This window comes from Ambystoma mexicanum, chromosome 6p (genome assembly GCF_040938575.1).
Source record: "Ambystoma mexicanum isolate Mex_15411 chromosome 6p, UKY_AmexF1_1, whole genome shotgun sequence".
In the NCBI taxonomy this organism is placed as follows: domain Eukaryota; kingdom Metazoa; phylum Chordata; class Amphibia; order Caudata; family Ambystomatidae; genus Ambystoma; species Ambystoma mexicanum.
The window spans coordinates 154,858,037-154,878,675 of record NC_090935.1 but is presented as its reverse complement, the minus strand read 5'-3'; the positions used below and the strand labels follow the sequence as shown (position 1 = coordinate 154,878,675).

Here is a 20,639-nt window from a genome sequence, read left to right as displayed (position 1 = left end):
TTTACGATATGGAAAACCTGACGGGAGCCCTCCATGGGGGTAAGCCAAGCAGGGAAAGGGAATGGGCCAACTTTTTAATTGAACACAATACTCGGCCAGACTCAGTCGAAAGAAGAGGGTAAGAGGTTGGCTATGGAAGTAGGCCCCGACAAAGTATGAGGCACGCCATTAAAAGCATGGCCTTGGGCGATGAGAAAGCACCGGCCCATTGGACAATGGATTTATAGTCTCCAAACGCACTGTAATATGTTGAAGGGATAGTACTAGACTGGATTCCAGGAGGAGGGAAGGTAGGAAGGATAATGGGTGATAACGGGAAATACAGTAAGGGGTGTTCATTGCGCTTGGTAATGGTTTTTGTGGGAAGGTACAAGCACAGAGGACACCCTGTCGGAGGAGGTAGCGATGCATGCAAAGTACCCCCAATGTCCTTCCTTAAAATATGTTGATAAATGTAACTGGTTGTATTCATAAAATCTAATGAAAAATCGAAAAACCCGATGCTATGGATAGGACTATTAACAAATGTAAAAAGAAAAAAGTTCTCTATACTCTGTATCCCCATTGTGAATGAACAGATTAAAAACAGCAAAAATAACTTTAATGACGCTTGCTACTGTACAGTTTGCAGTTTCGTAGTGCAGTAAAAATAAAGTTTTCACTTTTACCTTTAAGCTTGGTAAAACAAACTGATGGGAAATGGCTGCGGGGCGTCAGATCTCTCAGGGACCTGAAAGTTAAACAGATCTTTGCAGCGAATGTTGGGGGTATGTTCCCCTTTTTCAACTCCATCTAATCCTTTCAACAGAGCCCCTAGCATATACATCAGAGACTTGGTATCGTAGCAGGAATTCTAGTGGGAATGCTTCCCTAGGGACTCCTCAGTAATTTGTAATTGGAATTTACCTGGTTCCATTTGGGTTACTGCGGTTCTCCTAAATATGCACTTTTGACTTTAAAAATCTTTTGTCTTTAGCCAAGTGTAGCTGCAGAGGGGCCTTTACAGGAAAGTAACTGGATAGGAGTTTAGTTACAAACAATCCCATAACATTACGACTTTAATTGCATAGCTAGGAAAAGAATGTCCGACGGCCTTATAGTTATATGGCATATCGTTTTTATCTGCCAAACCTTTCCATTGTCACTTATAACTAATGATAAAATGCTAGGCAATCCCCTTTGGGGCTACCTAGCATCGTTGATTTTTACCTGCATGTGTATTGAGTTCTGTTATTTTTGTGACAGGAATTCTGCTGAAGTATTTTATTTTGCCTGAATCTGCTGGAAAAAAACGGATTAAAAAAAGTTTATTTGGAGGAGGGTCCCCCCGACCCCCTTGAGCACACAAAGCAGGTTTCTAGAAATGCGCAGTTTCAGTGGATCCTGTACAAGCTAGAGACAAGCATACATTCACCCCAGCCAGGGTGGCCAAAATGTTGGGGGGTGGGGACCTGACATACTGGAGGTGCAGGAAAGAGGCTGCAATGTTCATACATATATTGTGGCAATGCAACAGGGTAGAGGATTTTTGGGATGCGGTCTGCACCAAACTGTCAAGGCTATTTGCAGTAGGGGGTCGAGCAATGCCCGTTAGGGCTCTTGCCATGTGGGAAGGGTAGAAAACAGAAAGAGGCGTTGAATGTTTTGGCCCTCGGACTGCTGCTGGCCAGAAGGGCAGTGGCCATGGCCTGGAAGGCACCTGAAGGTCACACGTTGGGGAACTGGCGAACAGACTTTCGTAAATGGGTCAGGGATGAAATGGACTTTGAACATTTTCTGGTTCTTGCGAGAGGGAGCAGAGCTGAAATACTCAGCTTGGCATGCGGCCTGGGACAAATGGGAATTGAACCCGGAACCGAGACCTTCATGAGTGAGTTCAAGGGTGGCAACCCCTTGACCAGTTGAGATGGAGTAGGGTTTGGGGGAGGGTGGGGGGTCTAATGACATGTGCAAATGTGGTGCACGGTCAGAGAATGATGGCTCCCATGTGTAATATGACTGTTTTTTCCCCCTTTTGTATTCACGATTGACTATTCGACTGTTTAAAACTCAAGTGACATGTGATCTACGTTAATGAAAAACAAAATAAAAAACTTGCGCCAGCAAACCAGTTTCTGGGAGTTAAAACAGATAAAAAACAGACATCTAAACAAGTAAGCCATAACTTTTAAAGATTATTTGTACAGTGAAGAGGTACTGTCCGTGGTATCTGAAAGCTCTGTAAAGCTTCTCATTGTGAGAATATAACAGGTGGCAGATGCCAAAGCATAACAGGAATGGCAAGCAGCAAAAATTCTCTTGCAAAACTACTACTAACAAATTAGTCTCTTGAGACACCTTCAGGCCTCGACTAAATGGTTTACTTGGTGCAGTACAGCAAAACTCCCACTGCGAGGAGTGGCAGAAACTACAAAGTCTGGAGATCCCATTTATGCTGCTCAGCTCTGGTTTTATCAGGAGTTAATGATTTAAGAATTATGGGATTGTGGTTTGAAGCAGTGAACTGCTTCGAAACCATACTTCATTCAATGCAGTAGTAAAAGAGCAATGTCTAAAATATTTCTAAAAAGGATTTCATGGCATCGGATTACCCGTTGGTCTGAAACTTTGAAGTCAAGAGAGTAAAGCAGAAACATGAATTGGCAGATTTGTTTCCAAAAGGTGAACAGTAACAGTTTAAACCGAATGAGATCCTTAAAGGACATTTCCTGTGTTATCTGATCCGTTAGAACTTACTTGGTTTACTTTGCCCTCAAAGTCTGCATCATTTTTATCGTATATCATTTGAGCGAGACGGATCTGTTCAGCAGTTGCCTGAAACATAATTTAGTGAAAATAAGTATAGACTCTTCATGAGCACAATTGAAAGCAATCACAAAAGAACGGTTAGCAACTGGGAGCAAAGTCATTTACATTTCTCAATAGAGAGGGCAGTAAAGCTATTGTGACATCACCTCAGCTCAGGAAACCACTCGGACATGAACCTTCCGCTAATGCCCTACACCCAAGAGACACCACTATACCTGAATGATGAACAAGAGTCGGAAACTAATCCACCTCATACAAGCCTTTAGGACAACTTTTCGTTTTTCCACAATGAAGTACCCAAACATAAAAAGTGTGATCTTTCACACACCAACACTTCTACTTAGAATCTCAATGTAAATTTAGAGTAAAGCAAAAGTCAATTTAATTCATTATTAATATGACCTGATTTTATAATGTGAACGACCATGCTAATACCCTCCACCCACAACCAATGTATTTGCAAAAGCAGGAGAACCCCTCCGAGCAAATTAGGCTAAACAGGTCATATGGGATGATGCCCTGTCAGTAGGGTGCATTGCATTTTAGATTACTATGCCTTGCTGAAAGAAATGCCATTCGCCTATCTTTCACAAAAGCCGACCAAAAGTGAAACACTAGGCAAATCTCTGAACAGACATGTCCGACTTGCTGGGCGGTATGAATGGTTCAGCGAAGGTACAAGGTTTTTAGGTACAGGGACCAATGGGTCCACATACAGGTAATCCTTTTAGTTGGCACCATTCCATTCAGGTTTTTTTGCCTTGTTGGTCATCAGCAGAGTTGATAAGTTGCAGATTTCAAATCAAAGTTTACTTCGAATAAAGTCCATAACCCAAGGATAAAATATCATACATATCCTAACATTAAATAAAAGAACCACAAAATATAACAAAATATACCACATCATGAAATTATAAGAGCGCGTTTTGTGAAACTGTAAAGCAAATTTAATACCTATCCAGAATTATATTTAAACCACCCATGTCAGCCATGTAAAATGTACATTGAGACTGACAATACAGTCTTAATAACAATGCCCTACATTCCAACAAGGCCAACAATACATTTGTAATGCCTTTATTCCTCAGCCACGGTGTGAGATGTTTGAGTATGTCATTAATTGCTGGGCATAGACGTGTTGAGCGTTTCAGGATTTGTCATACATGCCAGGCAAGCGCCGGTTTTCATCTTTTCCCCAAGACTTGTAACCAGCAAAATACCAAATCGATATTTGTTATAAGAGTTCTTGAATTAAAATCCAATGCAACATTCAAACATTGATCCTAATCAGGGAAGGTCTTATTGGGTAGATCTCTTGCTGGTTTCCTCCACGTCCCATACACAAAGCCAGGTCAGATTTCTCGCAGAATAGTAATATCCCAATTGGAGCCCCATTTTATTGGGGCGCATCAGATTTTAATGTTAAGATCCTGTCTGCAATGTCATTAATAAATCGAATAGGATAGGGGCCAAGACGACTGCAAATTTTACATGCCAAAACTGAAGGGAGAGATGAGATCTGGAGCTAGAAAGGTGATAACTGAAAATAAATGGAGTAGGTATAGGTATCTGCCGTGTGAGCATTTGTGAGTTTAAGTGCTGTGCACATGCAGCAAAGTGAGAGTGGAAAATGTATTAGGATGGGAGCAGATCACCTCCACAGGCAATCAAGCTCGACTATGAGGAAGATTCTGATGTCTGACGCTTGAAGGGAAAGACCTCCACATAGCCAAGGAAGGACAGCTTGGCCGAAAGAAGCAAGGGGGCGGCAAAAGATGAACTGTACATACCAGGGTTTGGTGCTAGTATTACTCACACAATCACCTAACTGTTTAAGCCATTATACCTCCCCACCTAGACCTTTCTTGCATATTTGTCACTGGAACTCTAGTTATTACTCGGACTTATCCTCTGGACCATCATAGTGTGTGGTGGCCACCCTTTTTTGGAATTTGCCACCAGTGACGATCAAGGTTCTCCCCCAATACTGCCTCTCCCACCCATGTCAAAATGCATGACATGGAGCTTGATGTAGGGATTTGTGTTTGCTGCTTTGCCATCTGCCACCTACTGGAAAGAACTTTGATCCACCTATCTCCTGACATTTTTGTGCACTGGGGCAAGTGAGAGCAATTTATATAGACACTTACGTGGGAAGATTGTGCCTGATGCCAAACCAAGTTGCACCCGAGTACCAGCAGTTCTTGATCTGTTTCTATTCTCTGCCACCACCCCCCCCCCCTCTCTATCATGGTTGCACAAAATGCATACACTTGCTTCATTCAAACTGGCTTTCTTGAACATAACGTACTGATCAGTGTTCAGTAAAAATTCCTATTTTTGGGGACACAAGGGCTGGTTTTTAGATGCCTCAACTTACCCCGCACCCCCACCTTGTGTTGGATTGATTTCATTTGGTGGAAAAACCGATTTCACCTGCTATTGTGACCATTTCTAACAGTTTACATGAGGATATATGGCATTGGGTTTCCCCCAAGTTAGAAAGGTGCTTGCCAGGACCCCATGTTTTTTCCTATATTGATTTTATCACCCTACATGGGTTTTAGTGAGTAGGGTGATGTGGTGGCACCTAAACTTTAGTTCTGAATTCAACAGAGGTGCAAGACATTTGACTGCATTAGTAACCCAATGTACCTTTTCATTGGTTTCTTTTTTTGAAGATCTAAATAAAGCTTCTTTATTTCAATGTGTCCATAAGTGTAGAAATATCATGACAGGAGGCCTCAGAGGCCACTGGCTCCAACCACCTAATGTACCTTTTCAGTAGACATTGGAAAACCAATGTTGTTTTGAAACCCTACTTTCGGCCATTGTATTTCATGACTTCTATTGTTCAGGTTGACATGGTGGTCTTACAATGTCTGTTCTGGCAACAGCAGCCTCCATATTGGTCTTGACTGGTTAAATCCAGTACAGGTCCTTGGCCCTTTCAACTTCTGGCTGTTCATTAAGACTAGCCACATCTGCTGGTTCGAGCACCCTCCTCGCTGGAACAGCTTTGTGGGGAGTGCATCACCAGGATCTTCTACTTAGATGTTGATCGCTGGTGACCAAAAGGATGAGACATGCATAACCTACCAAATCATGTTAGGAAGCCACACACCATCTCTCAAGGAAAATATTCCGACGCATTCTGAAGCCCACATATGTAGACTACAAGCAGAGACAGCCACACCAACACTGATGAAACTAGCAGAGATTAAAAAACAGCTGCAGTTAAGAAAATTGGCACATGGAGAAGTAAGGTTTCTCTTGGGGAAAAACTGCTGTGCAGCAATATGGGGAGGGGCAGCACCCAGGTGGACTGTTGGCAAGAGCCACAAGATCAGATGGTTCCAAAAAAACGGATTTAATCAATGGACAAACAAGGAGTAGAGCGATTCACAGACTAGGATAGTTCATCTAAGAAATAGTACTATAATGGTGCACAAATGAGGAAAGTGGTTGGGCCGTCCTTTGTCGTTAAGAGGCGCTGATCCCCCATTAACTCTCTCCCGTCAGGGAATTGCCCCGGACCGGACACACAGCTGAGTTCTACAAATAATTTGCGGGGAAACTGGCTTCCCCCATCTACTGCAGGTGTACCACCAATGTCTGCGAGACGGCCGATTAGCGGATTCCATGAGGGAGGCAGTGGTAGTGGTGTTGCTAAAACCAGACAAAGAGGCAGATGATTGCTCTTCCTACAGACCTATATCCCTTACTAATCTGAACAACAAGATTCTGACCAAAATACTGGCACCCAGGTTGGCACCCGTTAGAGAGAATGCTCAGAAATGTGCCAATTCCTCTCTACCTTAGAGACCCCCCCAGCACCTTTGCTGGATTTAGAGGACCTTAATTTTTTACCTGGGGAGAGTCAGACCCTTTTTCCCCCACACGCATTCATTTCTTTCTGTGCTATGTCTACTGTGTTTATTTTGATTGTGGAGTCTGAAACTCCATAGGTATCTTTTTACATTGCGACACCCAGCACCTTCAGTGCAGTGGCACAGGGAAGTCTTTCAAATTTCTCTAAGGTTTAAATACCTCTCTTGGATAACTACTGTTTCAAAGAGCAGTAAAGTGAAATGGACTTAGCTTTGTAGATTTCTAGACCTAGCACACTGTCTTACAATAGTGTGCTGGAGGGGTTACTTCGTATCCCCTTTGTCTAGTTTCTCATGTAACTTTTTTTATGTTATCCTTTCCTCGATAGAAATGGCTGGTGGCAGCGGTTTACTTTTAACTACCGTGGTGTGCTATTACCACAGGCTGTGTTTGCGGCTGCAGTAAAGCAATCAAGGGTGTCATTTGTCAAAATGGCCCCAGGTCGTCTTTTATCGCCAATTCTTTGCCGAAAGGTCCTTCTTGAGATTTACCCTGTGCGCCAAACCAGTTTGGTCTTTGGTGGGATTCACAAGTTAAGCCCAACTCTGGCTCCAGTATGTCTGGCGGGGGCACGAATTGAGGGAGGTGCCCAAAACTCCCTGTACTCAATCACCTTGGTTACAGGAATGCACCCAAAGGTGATTGGCCGGCTGGCTGTCCGGCAAGGACAGCCCGACAGCTGTGTGTCTGGCAGCTAGACTGGAATGAAAGGAAGGAACTTGCATAAAAAGGCAAGGCTTTTTGGCTTGGAAGGCAGAGTCAACCACTGGACGAAAGAATCCAAACAACAACTTTGAAGAGACACCTGTTGCAACACCTGGACCGTTGGTTTGCTGGTGAAGCCCTGCTGCTGTGCTGATGCTCCGAATTCGCCACGACTAGAGAAGCCCTGCAAGGACGACTTCTCCCCTTGAGTTGGTGGGACCATTCAACTAGAAAGTAAGCCCGTCTGGACATACTCTCAAAGCTGGTTGTATTTCCAGTGCTGCTGCTGAAACCGAAGAGCCAGGGAGATGAACACCAGATTGTGTGCGTTGCTTTTAAGTTGGCCAAGAACTCCAGGAAGATCCTTCGGACTCCCAGGAAGCAGGACTGACCGAGCCAGAGTGCTGGACCCCAGATGCAAGGAAAGCCCATCTCGACAGCCAAGAGTCTGCAGTAATGCCATTTGCTGAGACCCAAGGAGCTGAACCCGTGCAGTGCCACAGAATTAAAGTTGGTCTTTTTCTTTCGCTAATCGTCCCGTTGCAGTGCAGGAGTCTTCCAGAACTTGTCCCCACGACGAAGACCCAGGAACAATATGCTCTGCAGAGCCACACAGGAACAGAAGCCTGCTGGAACCATTTCTTCTAACCAATGGTACTGTACAGTCTAAGAGAACGTATCTCTTGTGGTAGCATTACCATATCACAGTTGAGACTTGCCCGAGTTGCTTCTGTAGAGTTGCTAACAGCTTCTTTACCTCACAAGCCTAATCAGCTTGTGGACCTACGTTGATTTCTTCTTTTCTACAAAGACCTCGAAAACATTGTGCAAGACTTACCTACCTGTAAGAAGTGCTTCCCCTCACCTAGACTTTTGTCCAATTGACTTTTGCCTGGCTACCTGAATGACTCGTCTTCCCTCCGACATAGTGTTTGGTCTAACTTCCAGGAAGGGGTCGACTTGCTTTGCATTTGGGTTATCAAAAGTACTTACCTGGTTCAGAATATTTGTGTGATCTCTTGTTGTGTTCTAATAACCTTTTTCTTTGACATACTCCGAAGTTTTGCTCTAAATGCAACAGTGATTTGTTAATGTCCACAGTGTCCTAGCTATTTAAGTCACTTGAGGGTGTAGGTAGTAACTGTGTGCCATCCCATATGGGTATTTGCTGATTTACAGAAACTGCGTATTTTGGAGTGCATTTGTGTTACTATTAGATTGCCCCTTCTGAAGAAGGCTTATTCAATCTGACTTAAATTAATTGTTTAATCAAGAAACCTTGTGTATAAGAGTTTATTTTAATACTTGCCATTGTGAATCTCTAACTCCCCTACTGCTCACATTGACCCCTACTGAGATAAGCCTGGCTGCTTCATCACGCTACCAACCTGTGTAGTATAGATTTATACCAAAGGTTGGATTCCTATTACCAAAGGGTACTGCTCCAAATCTTGCCTAACAGCACCACTGCTGCATAGGTCAGTAAAGGCAGATCAATCCGGGTTATACCAGAATGCTCCAAATCTTATGGACTACGTAGGATGTGTGGGTTGATGTCAGTGGTACAGCAAGACAACTCCGTTGTGGCAGCACTTTGACGCCACAAAAGCCTTTGATTCAGTAGAGTGGCCATTTTGTTTGCGGTATTACGTAGGATGGGGGCCAAGTTTATCTTGCAAGTCTTATTACTGCACAGTGTCAGGGGTCAGGGTGAATAGTCAGCTTACCCCCTTAATAAAGCTGAAAAGGCGCAAACAGGGATGCCCTCTATCGTTGTTGCCATTTGCATTGGAGATAGAGCCGTTAGCTGAGATGATCAGGGAACACCACCTACATAGAAGGGTTCAACTTTGTAAACAGAGTGGTTTATTTATATATGTATATTGCACCAAAGCCCGCAGGCATCGGAGCGCGACAAACAAACATCAAATGCAACGAAAATACACTACAATAATCCATTACACATAAAAAGGACAAACGGAGAAGAGAAATGAATTCAGTTGAGAATTTGAAAGGAAACCCCCTACTAGTGGACAAAGTCTACTACCAATTTTGGGTCTGATGGTGTTTTGTACAGATCAACCGAAGGCCAAGTAGGATGGTAAATTCCTTCTACCACACCCCACCAATATACAGTGTGTTCTTTTGAGTGCACCACTGGTCAATCTTGATCCTTCCGATAACCTGGAGGTCGGTCACTCTTACAACGCCCGGACCGGTTTTATAGCTCAGTTATGCAAGCACCTTATTCCTTAAAGCATCTCTTGGTTCAAAGCCTACTACAGACTCAACATATGATCCATTGCGGTCTTTTTCACAGAGTCTTCCATGAGTGGAGGCATGGAGGCTTTACTAGCATGCAGATATCCGGGGCGACAATATTTGGAGTTTCAAAAAGGAGACTCCAGGACTCTGCGCCAGTTATTCAATTGTAAGTTTTGTGCTTTAATTACTGTAAATCAAAGTGCTCTTGTAGACAACACGTGGTGCAGCTTAGCAGAGCCTTTTTCAAATCTGGTCCAATTTGATACAGGTATTCTAAAAAACGATTAATATTGATTTAGCAAAATTACATTCACAAAGGTTTTCCACAAAAATACACCACCATAACCATGGCGTCAACATCACACCCAAAATTACAAATCACAGATTTCAAAATATTGGAATGTTTCGGCATTGCCAAATCCAATTTAGTTTTTTTAATTACAAATATCCAAGACCGAAAATGAGGGTTGGTGTTGGGGAGGATTGTATAGGATGAGAGATAGAGGAACAGAACAAGAAACAAACACAAATAGAAAAAAAATATAATGTTTCATCAGAAATCCTATTTTATACTCTTGTATGGAGTAACTTCAAACACTAAAAATCTATTTTTGGCCGTGCACCATACCATACATTAAATGGGTTGCTTACCCAAAGTGTTTGTCGTCTAGTTATACAGTAAAAATATTTTCATTTAATTGGGTTTGTTCCCATTCCTGCAAGTAGTATGTTACAGTTAGCCTCATTTGTGTTTGTAATATGGCTTCATGTATCCTAACTGATGTCATTTAAGATGTAATTTACATTCCCAATTTATTTCCATATCCATGTATCCTTACATTGCCATGCATAATCAAACTGTTCTGCACATCCAATCACTTGTTTTCAAAGATTCTTTAAAGTTGCAAGGTAACGCATTACGGTCAGATCATAACCGTATTCTTAAGGTATTCCGAAAAACTTACCCATGCTTTCGTGCCCAAAATTTAAACAGAATTATTTAAAGTTTTCAGATAATTCTTCTTTGGTTGAATCTATCTAATCGTAATATCTTTATCCTTAGCGCACAGTAGTCCCTCGCCTTGGCTGAAGACATACTTTAGAACAGCCGGCGCCATTTTGGGACGACTTGTTACTGTTCCTATGGAAACGCGGCGTACTCGTTTCCCTAATTCCGCCACGTCCCCACTGGACAAGTCTGCATACATTAACGCTCTTGTCAAACACTAACTTTAATTTCTGATTGAGCAAACTTATCTTGTTAGAAAATGTTAACCGTAAGTTAATGTGTACGAAAGTAATAATACGAACTGGATTTTGTTTATAAAGTACGATTGCAGTCTGCAAATAGAACTGAAAATATTGTTTAAATTTTCGTGCACCTTTCGGTTAATATCCAGACCTTATTAGTTACAATTATGATATATGTCGACATTTGTTTGGAATACATATATTATGTGCCTTATGTGACCATATCTGAAATACACACATTGTTATATGCCTCCTACGTTTAGCCATCATATGATTAACATAATGTAGTGCCTTTAAGTTTAATAATTATGGTAGAATACCAAACAATACAATAAGGTTGACACATTTGTCATTATGTCCACCGTGCCCCAATGAAACCTGACACGAATTTGCATCTAAATACATTATATGAAGCCAATTACACATGTAGGTTGTTAGCACACCAATACTTGAAAGCTCGGCACAATCTCTTTCCCATCTTAACTAGTGCATTTTCATATTACGAAATATTAGTCAACACTAAAACTGTTGAAATGGCAGCTTACACACTCCTGTGGTTCTCAAATGTTCACATTTGTAATTGTGATGTTGACACCATGGTTATGGTGATATATTTTTGTGGAAAACGCGTGAATGTCATTTTGCTCAATCAATATTAAGGAACAAGTTATTTACCTGTAACTGTTCTCCAGCATGGGTCTGTCATCGATTCACAAGCTCATGAATATTCCCCGTCAGGCTGGGAATCCTCGCTAAAGAAAAAAATCAGTATCTGTTTCGTTTCTGATCCGTCTTAGTATTAACCAATCACTGGTCTCTGGGTCATACTACCCCAAGCCAATGACTGCCCTCTCCCTAAGCACCGCCCCTGGCAGCCATCCTCAGATGTGGTAGCACGTAAAGTGGCAGTATGACCAAGTGAAGAGCCGCAGAGGGGTAGGAGGGAGGGTTTGCATGTGAATCCATGCCAGACCCATGCTGGAGAACAACAGTAACAGGTAAGTAACTTGTTCCTTCTCCAGCATGGGGTCGGGCATAGATTCACATGCTCATGAATATAAGAATACATAGCAGTACACCCATGCACAACCATGGGAGGTGGCAAAGGCTCAACATTAAGGATTACATAAACTCAACATTAAGCAATTCTTACCTCCTCACCAGGCCCACCTTCAGGCGAACAGGTTGCGCAGCACTGTTTGGCCGACCCTTGACTCCTCCCAGGAATCCCGGTCGACGCAGTAGAATCTCGTGAAGGTGTGCGTCGACCTCCACGTAGCAGCCCTGCAGATATCCAGCAGAGGCTCGCCAGACAAGAACGCTCTGGTAGCAGCGATCGCTCTGGTCGAATGGGCTCTCGGACGGCCGAGCAACGGTCGGATTGCCAACCGGTGACAGTGCATGATGCAGCAGGAGCGCCATCTGGAAATGGAAGCCTTCGAGAGGGCCTTTCCTTGGCTCACAATTCCAAAGTTCACAAAAACCTGTGATGTCTTCCGAAACCTCTTTGTGCGGTCCACGTAGAACTTCAGCACTCTAGCTACATCCAGCGAGTGCAAAGTCCTCTCGGCCGGCGACTAAGGCGACAGGAAGAAAACTGGCAACACCAAGGGCTCGTTGAGGTGGAAGTCCGACGGCACCTTGGGCATGAAGGAGTGCGTCCTCAGCGCCACCCTTCTCTCGTGGAAAGTCAAGTATGGAGGCTTGCAGGATAGGGCCTGGATCTCTCCCACCAGTCGTGCAGAGGTGATGGCCACCAGGAACGCCGTTTTCCACGACAGGAACTTCAACGGTGCCGAATGCAGAGGCTCGAATGGTGGCCCCATGAGCCTGGTCAGAACAACGTTGAGCTCCCACGCCGGGGCTGGAGCCTTCACCGGCGGGAACGATCGGAACAGTCCTTTCATAAATTCCTTCACCAGGCGATGAGACCACAGGGATGACCGTCCTGCAGTCCTGGTGTATCGGGAAATCGCTGCCAGATGTATCCTGATGGAAGCGTGGGCCAGTCCAGCCTTGGCCAGCGACAGTGGGTACAGTAGAACTTGAGGGGCCGTAATCCGTAGAGGGTTAATCTTCTGTGCACAGCATCCGACAGAGAACCTCTTCCACCTGTGTCCATAGCACTTGAGAGTTGAGGATGCCCTGGCCTTTGCAAGAACCTCTCTGCAGTCCGCCGGGATATCGTACCCTCCAAACTGTAGTGCTGCAGGAGCCAGGCCTGCAAGTTCAGCGACTCCGGGTCGTGATGAAGGATGGCACCTCCTTCTCTGGAGAGAAGATCTGTGTCCGTCGACAGTTTGACTGGTGGGGACGCTGACAAGTCCAGAAGGTCCGGGAACCAGATCTGTCTCAGCCACGCCAGTGCGACGAGGATCATCCGAGACCTCTTGAGTTGATGAGTCGCAGTAGCAACGGCAACGGAGGGAACGCATACAGGAACATGCCGTCCCAGGGGAACGAGAAAGCATCGCCCATGCTCCTCGGCTGGGGAAACCTGCTGGCGAACCTCTGGCACTTGGAGTTTGTCGCCGTCGCAAGCAGGTCGGTCTTGGGTTTGCCCCAACGTTGGAAGAGCTGATCCACTTGATCCTGTCGCAGTTCCCACTCGTGGCACGAGCGCAGCTCACTGCTGAGCGAGTCGGCGATGGCGTTTTTTATTCCTGCCAAGTGGAAGGGAACCAGAAACATCCCCTGGGCGACGGCCCAGTGCCACAGATTCTGGGCCTCCTTGGATAGGGCTGAGGATCTGGTGCCCCCCTGCTTCCGTATGTAGAACATCGTGGTGGTGGTGTCGGTGAAGATCCTCACCACTTTGTCCTTGAGGGACGGAAGGAACGACTTGAGAGCCCAGAACACTGCTCGGAGCTCCAGAATGTTGATGTGGAGAGACCTCTCCTCCGGGAGCCAAAGGCCTCTTGCGTGGAGCTCTCTGGTGTGGGCCCCCCCCCCAACCCTCCAGAGAGGCGTCCGTCGTCACCGTCTCCTGAAACACCGGGGTTTTAAGGTCCGTGCCTGTAGTGAGGTGAGCCCGGGTGCCCCACCATAGGATCGCCCGACGGAACTCCTCGTCGAGAGGGATCCTTTCCTCGAAGCAGCCCGTCGCCTGAAACCAGTGGGTGTTGAGGAACTCCTGCAGTGGACGCATCTGAAGTCTGCAAAGGGGTACAAGGAAGATGCATGAGGACATCATCCCGAGAAGGGACTTGATGGACCTCACCCTGGCCACATCCGTGGCCAACAGGCGCCGCACCTTGCCCAGAATGGTTTTGGTCCTCTCTTCTGAAGGGGAGGCCAATTGCCCCACTGTATCGAGCTTCGCTCCCAGAAACATTGCTACTTGCGATGGAACCAGGTGGGATTTGGGGTAGTTGATGGCGAACCCCAGATTGGCATGTTCGCGACGGCGGCGAACTCCAAGTGCCAGATGTTCGCCAACAGGTTCCCACACCCGAGGAGCATGGGCGATGCCTTCTCGTTCCCCTGGGACGGCCCGTTTCTCTACGCGTTCCCTCCGTTGCCGTTGCTGCTCCGCCTCAACAACCAGCTCAAGAGGTCCAGGTGCAGGATGATCCTCGTCGCACCGGCATGGCCGAGCCAGATCTGGTTCCTGGAACTTCTGGACTTGTCAACGTCCCCGCTAGTCAAGCTGCCGGCGGACGCGGATCTTCTCTCCAGAGAAGGAGGTGCCATTCTCCATCACGATCCACAGTCGCTGAACTTGCAGGCCTGGCTCCTGCAGCACTAGAGTTTGGAGGGTACGATATACCGGCTGATTGCAGAGAGGTTCTTGCAAAAGCCAGGGCATCCTCAACTCTCAAGTGTTACGGTCATAAATGGAAGAGGTTCTCTGTCTGGTGCCATGCACAGAAGATTAACCCTCTGTGGATTACGGCCCCTCAAGTACTGCCGTACCTACTGTCGCTGGCCAAAGCTGGACTGGCTCACGCCTCCATCAAAATACATCTGGCTGCTATCTCCCGATATACCAGGACTACGGGACGGGAGTCCTTGTGGTCTCATCGCCTGGTGAAGGAATTCATGAAGGGACTGTTCCGATCATTCCCGCCGGTGAAGACTCCGGCCCCGGAGCTTAATGTGGTGCTGACCAGGCTCATGGGGGCCCCATTCGAGCCTATGCATTCGGCGCCTTTGAAGTTCCTGTCATGGAAGACAGCGTTCCTCGTGGCCATCACCTCCGCATGACGGGTGGGTGAGATCCAGGCCCTATCTTGCAAGCCTCCATACTTGACTTTCCATGACACGAGGGTGGTGCTGAGGAGACACACCACCTTTATGCCCAAGGTGCCGTCGGACTTCCACCTCAACGAGCCCTTGGTGTTACCAGTTTTCTTCCCATCGCCTTCAACGCCGGCCGAGAGGACTTTGCTCTCGCTGGATGTAGCTAGAGCGCTGAAGTTCTACGTGGACCGCACAAAGTTTTCGGAAGACATCACAGCGGTTTGTGAACTTTGGACCTGTGAATCAAGGGAAGGCTCTCTCGAAGACTTCCATTTCCTGATGGCTCTCCGGCTGCATCATGCACTGTCACTGGTTGGCATGCCGACCGCGGCCCGGCCGTCCGAGAGCACATTCGACCAGAGCGATCGCTGCTACCACGGCGTTCCTGTCTGGTGTGCCCCTGCTGGACATCTGCAGGGCTGCTACGTGGAGGTCGACACACACCTTCACAAGATTCTACTGCGTCAATCGGGACTCCAGGGAGGAGTCCAGGGTCGGCCAAGCAGTGCTGCGCAACCTGTTCGCCTAAGGTGAGCCTGGTGAGGAGGTAAGAATTGCTTAATGTTGAGTTTTTGATGTAATGCTTAATGTTGAGCCTTTGCCACCTCCCGTGGTTGTGCACGTGTATACTGCTATGTATTCTTTATTCATGAGCATGTGAATCCATGCCAGACCCACACTAGAGAACAACAGTTACAGGTAAGTAACTTGTTCCTTCAGCAAGGTACCCTCTGCTAACATTATGCCTGCAGTTTCAGCGGAATATAGGGTTAAGGATGTTCTGGGCCACCCGTTTCACTCTTTCACAATATTAATTGTGCACTGATGTAACTGGCGAGCAATGTAGTGTTCGCTATACGAGAAGAGAAAGCAGCATATGTGGCTACCATCCCAAGGGCATAAAGCCTTTCACACTCAGGTGGTGCTTCAGCTTTAGACAACAGGACACCTGCCCGTTTTCTGGTAGCAGTGACAAGAAAATTCGGTTTGGCATGGCCCCCAATATAAACAGTCTGGAGTGGGTTTCAAAACATTTTCTACCCTATGGTTAAGTGCATGTGTAAGGGACGGTGTAGTTAGTAACCGTTTATTTCTGTTCCCAATGGACTGAAGCAATGGTATAGATTGACGGACCAATTTATTATCGTCTGAAATATCATACACAAAGTCTGTGTCCTTAACAGACTCTTGGGTTTGTGTTTCAAAACGATTAGCCGCTTTCTTAGGCAGATCAGTGAATAAAAGTTGCTTGTCAATTGGAGATGTAGATCCTGGTTCAGCAGCGATTTCAGGAGACTAAAAATAGTAACATCTGAGTCATCAAGGTCACAGTAGGTAGGATCATACATGTCCCCAAGTCCTCATCACCCTGATCCTGGTCATCATGATAATCCTGATGATCTTGGAATATACGTCATGCTGAGGCTGCTAAGCTACATAAATGACACTTGAGTAGGTAATGTCTACTATCAGAACAACCAGCAAAGTCGTCCTAGGTTACAGACATTGTAGAGTCTGTCTTAGAGGGTAACGTTCCATAAAAATTACAAAGGAGGAAACCTTGTCGATCGTCTCCTCAAAAGACTCCCTGGACCATGTACCTGTTCTGGGAGTTTATGCAAGTGGAAAAATGATAGCTTCTGGACCAACACACTGCTTTTTCTCATGTTTGTTTGGGATAAAGAATGGCTGGCCCGAGTATACTCCGTGGTCATTTGTGTAGAGGGCGATATTGAAGCACTTTTAACAGGTAAAGAAGCTAGAGTCTCTCGGGAGGGTTTCCTGAGAAGTTCCTGTGCATTTTCCTATGTTAATAGGTTTTTGTGTTTGATTGTTTTTCGACACACGCAAAACATTTTTGGAAGGTTTTTGCACTTTGATCAGTGCCTTTTTTTCTTTGCTGGACATGACAGCGGAAGCGCAGCAGGCTTATGACACGGAGTTGGAAAGCCTTGAAGTGCCTTCTGTTGCAGTGTGGCCTTTTTTGATGGATCTGAAGAATGGCAAGAGCTGTGCGTTGACGATGCGTGTGACCCCTCCCCCAAAATCCACCCATCTGGTCCACCCGCTCCTCCCCCCTCCCTTCTTTGAATGCTCACCCTCCTTCAGCCCCCGCCCCACCCTCTTTCTCGTCCTTTCCTCTCAAGGTCGCTAGACAAGTCCGATCTATGAAAACCTAGTCAAAACAGGGCTGGAGTGAGGGTATCTATGTGGTCCTTGATGGTTTTAGGAGCATAGGTGAACCTTTGCTGATTCCTGCAACCACTCCTTTGCCTTAGGAGCCTTCCCCTCCCCTCCCCTCTGAAGCACTCTCTTGAGCATCCTCTTCTCAAGAAACCCACAGCTGATCCAACTTGCCCGGCTAACTATCGCCCAATCTCCACGACTCCTTTTCTGGGCAAACTCCTGGAAAAGCTGGCCATCTCTCAGCTTACCCCTTCAGTCGGACTCAGTTGGCTGTATCCATGGCCAACCGTCTGGCATTAGAGCTGCCAGAAACACGGAAACCGCTCTCCTGAACATCCGTGAAGATCTGCTCTCCAACCTTGATTCTAACATCCCCTCTGTCTTTATTCTACTCAATCGCTCTTCAGCCTTTGACACGGTCAACCATACAATCCTCTTCAACTGGACCCATGACAACCTGGGCATCACCGATCAGGCTCTGGCCTGGCTGACCTCTTTCCTCTCTGATCGACCCTCCCAGTTCCAACTTGGGTCCTTCCTTTCATCTATCTCCCTTTCTATCTGTTGTGTTCCCCGGGGTCCAACCATTCACCCTGGTTTTTCAACCAATACCTGGCAACTCTTGCCAACTGCATTGCCATTTTCTGTTCCAATTTCCAGTGCTATGCTGACCACACAACTCATTTTCAGGCTTCCCTCGGCCACCTTCGCTCATCACCGACTGCCTAACTGCCATTCAGGGTTGGTGTGCCGCCAATGATCTCTGGCTAAATGCCAGCAAGACTGTCTCCCGAGCCCTGGTTTCTTCCAGGTTGGACTATTCCAACAGCTTCTTTCTAAATGTACCTGCTTCTACTCTCTGACCTTTACAACTCATCCAGAACAGGACTGTGAGACTTGTCTTTCGCTTCAAGCCCTGGGGTCGTATCTCTCCAGCCATGAAATCTCTCCATTGGCTCCAAGTGGACTCAAGGACTAAAATTCGAAACCCTCTGCATTGTCCACACGGCATTCTGGAGCCTGGGTCCAAAATACCTTCAACTATCCCTGTGTAAATACCTTCCTTCTCGAGCACTTCGCTCCTCCAACTCCCTCAGGGTCAGTCGTTTCTCAAAGAAACAAGCTCGGGTAGATCTCGGTCTTCTGCCGGGGCTTCCCTCTGGAACAGCCCTCCTGCCACTCCGACACTTGAGAACCATCTCCGGTTCCAGAAGCTCCTCAAGACCTTCCTTTTTGCTTCTGCCTTCTCCCACCCCGCACCCCCTCTCTCCTCTGCTGATCTCCCTCTCGGCTCCTGGCCTACCCTTTGTCTTTATGGCCAAGGTACCTGCTTACCCTGCCACCCACCCGCACTGCCTCAGTGCCATTTCCTATCTGTAACCATACAGCCTCCTCAACCCGCTTTTTTTTCCTGCACTTATCAGACTACCCTGTCTGCAAACCCCCACTTGCTGGCAGCACTACCACGGTTTATTGACTTTTATTGTTTAATTATTTATCCGTTTTCCTTTTCCCCACACTTTTCCAATTATCCCCCCTTCATGCACATTTCCCTTTTCCCTCTCCCATGCACTTGCACGTTCTCAATGTCACTGGGCCTAGTAAGATTGTTTGTATTCCCCCTTGTTCCCCTCCTTTGCCTTGTTGCGCTCTGAAACACTTGTGTGCGAGCGCAATATAAATATAAGTGTGTGCTTGTGTGTGGCTGTCGCAGGTGTTGTCACCATAGCAGTGCGTTTGGCCAGTCTTCAGGGGTTGGTGACTGACACGCAGGAGTCGGTTGACTCCTAATTGTCTTCAGTGTTCGACAGAGCCGTGGTCTTCCTCATCAGATACAGGTACCTGTGGGGGATCCAAGCTGCCTGCAAGGTGCAGTTCACCCACCATTTATTATGTCTTTGAGCGTTTTGGGCAGAAATATTACACGTCTCTCTGGATGCTCACAGGGAAGACCTTGGTTACACACCATCTTACCCATGGAATTTACTATTGCACGACCAACAGCACTTACAAAGAATTCTTTCCATAATTACATGTAAAACTAAAGGCAGCCAAACAAATGTAGACCAGTAAGTGAGAAGATGCATTAATAATGTTCAGTCTCCCCACTCTCCCTACTGCAAAGCCTCAGCCTAGTGTAGGCTTAACCCAGTTGTCGAGACTTGGGGAAACAAATAAATAGAAGTCTTCAGTCGATGGTATTGAAGATAACTTGTTGAAACTTTCGTTGAGGATGCGCCGGTCGAAAGACAATCAATTTGACAATTAACAAGATCAAAGTAACGAAAGCTATGGACTACACATAAGAGTGACAGACCACAAAGGCGGAAAAAAATATGAGGTACCAAAACGTGAAGGACCATGGGTGCAGTATACATCACACTAGGGATAGTATTACAAACACGCCCAATCAAGATACCTTTCTGAACGTTGAAAACACGTCATGCAATACTCTGCATTTTAAGCAGATCCACAAGCCTCAAAAAGATGTAGATATAGAGATGTATGTAACCACAATAACCGGTTGGCTCGCATGCCGGATTTGGATGAAATTTTGTAAACACAATTTTTCCCCAAAATTATAGCTACATCCTTACATGGTATGGTGCCTTGCAGCAGAGAGACTTTTCAGAAATGAAAATCAGCCATGTTTTTATTTTTTTATTTTTTATTTTTTTAAAAAAAAAAAAAAAAAAATCAATGCACAAGATAACTAACCACGGCTAGCCGAAAATGAAAAGTGGAAAAAATAGCTGCGGTTAACTGGCAGAATAACGGTTATAAAATAAAACTCAATAGGGAATCAAGTGTGGGGGGGGGGGGGGGTAAGGGGGGGGGTTGAAGAGCACTGGGGAGTAAGCCAAGAGGAGGGAGGCACTTGTTGAGTGCCTAGGGGGTGGGGGGAGGGCAAGGAAGAATTTTGCCCCCTTATTGCGGATAACCGTAGCAAGTCAATATAACCGTGGTAATGGGATTTGGTGAAAAAAAGTAATCAAAAAGTACATAATTTGGATTAATACTAAAAAATAAAAAAAAGGTGCAGCTACAGTGAGGTGGGGCGGGGTAATACTTGACTTGGGAAACTTAGGCAGAAGGATATGGTTACTGGGTTACATTAAGGAACCTAATGGTGCAATATGGAAAGTGAACATAGCATAAGTGGGCCCAACATACACGTATAGTGGCCACGGCCAAATGCTGTTGCCAACTAGTGGGTCCAAAAGAAACACTGAAGCACTATGTACAGTGGACACAGTCATGGCCTGTATGAAAACTATGGTATAACAAAA

At 46.0% G+C, this 20,639-nt stretch overlaps 1 protein-coding gene across 11 annotated transcripts in view; it reads right to left on the bottom strand.

Moving 5' to 3' along the window:
• UBAP2 (ubiquitin associated protein 2) overlaps positions 1 to 20,639 on the bottom strand; it is a 1,758,279-nt gene that overhangs the window by 1,557,486 nt on the left and 180,154 nt on the right. For all 11 annotated transcript variants that reach the window (XM_069626852.1, XM_069626853.1, XM_069626850.1 and 8 more), the window contains exon 3: positions 2,737 to 2,814. In XM_069626852.1, coding sequence (XP_069482953.1) covers positions 2,737 to 2,814 — 78 coding nt within the window. The remainder of the gene's footprint in view (positions 1 to 2,736; positions 2,815 to 20,639) is intronic.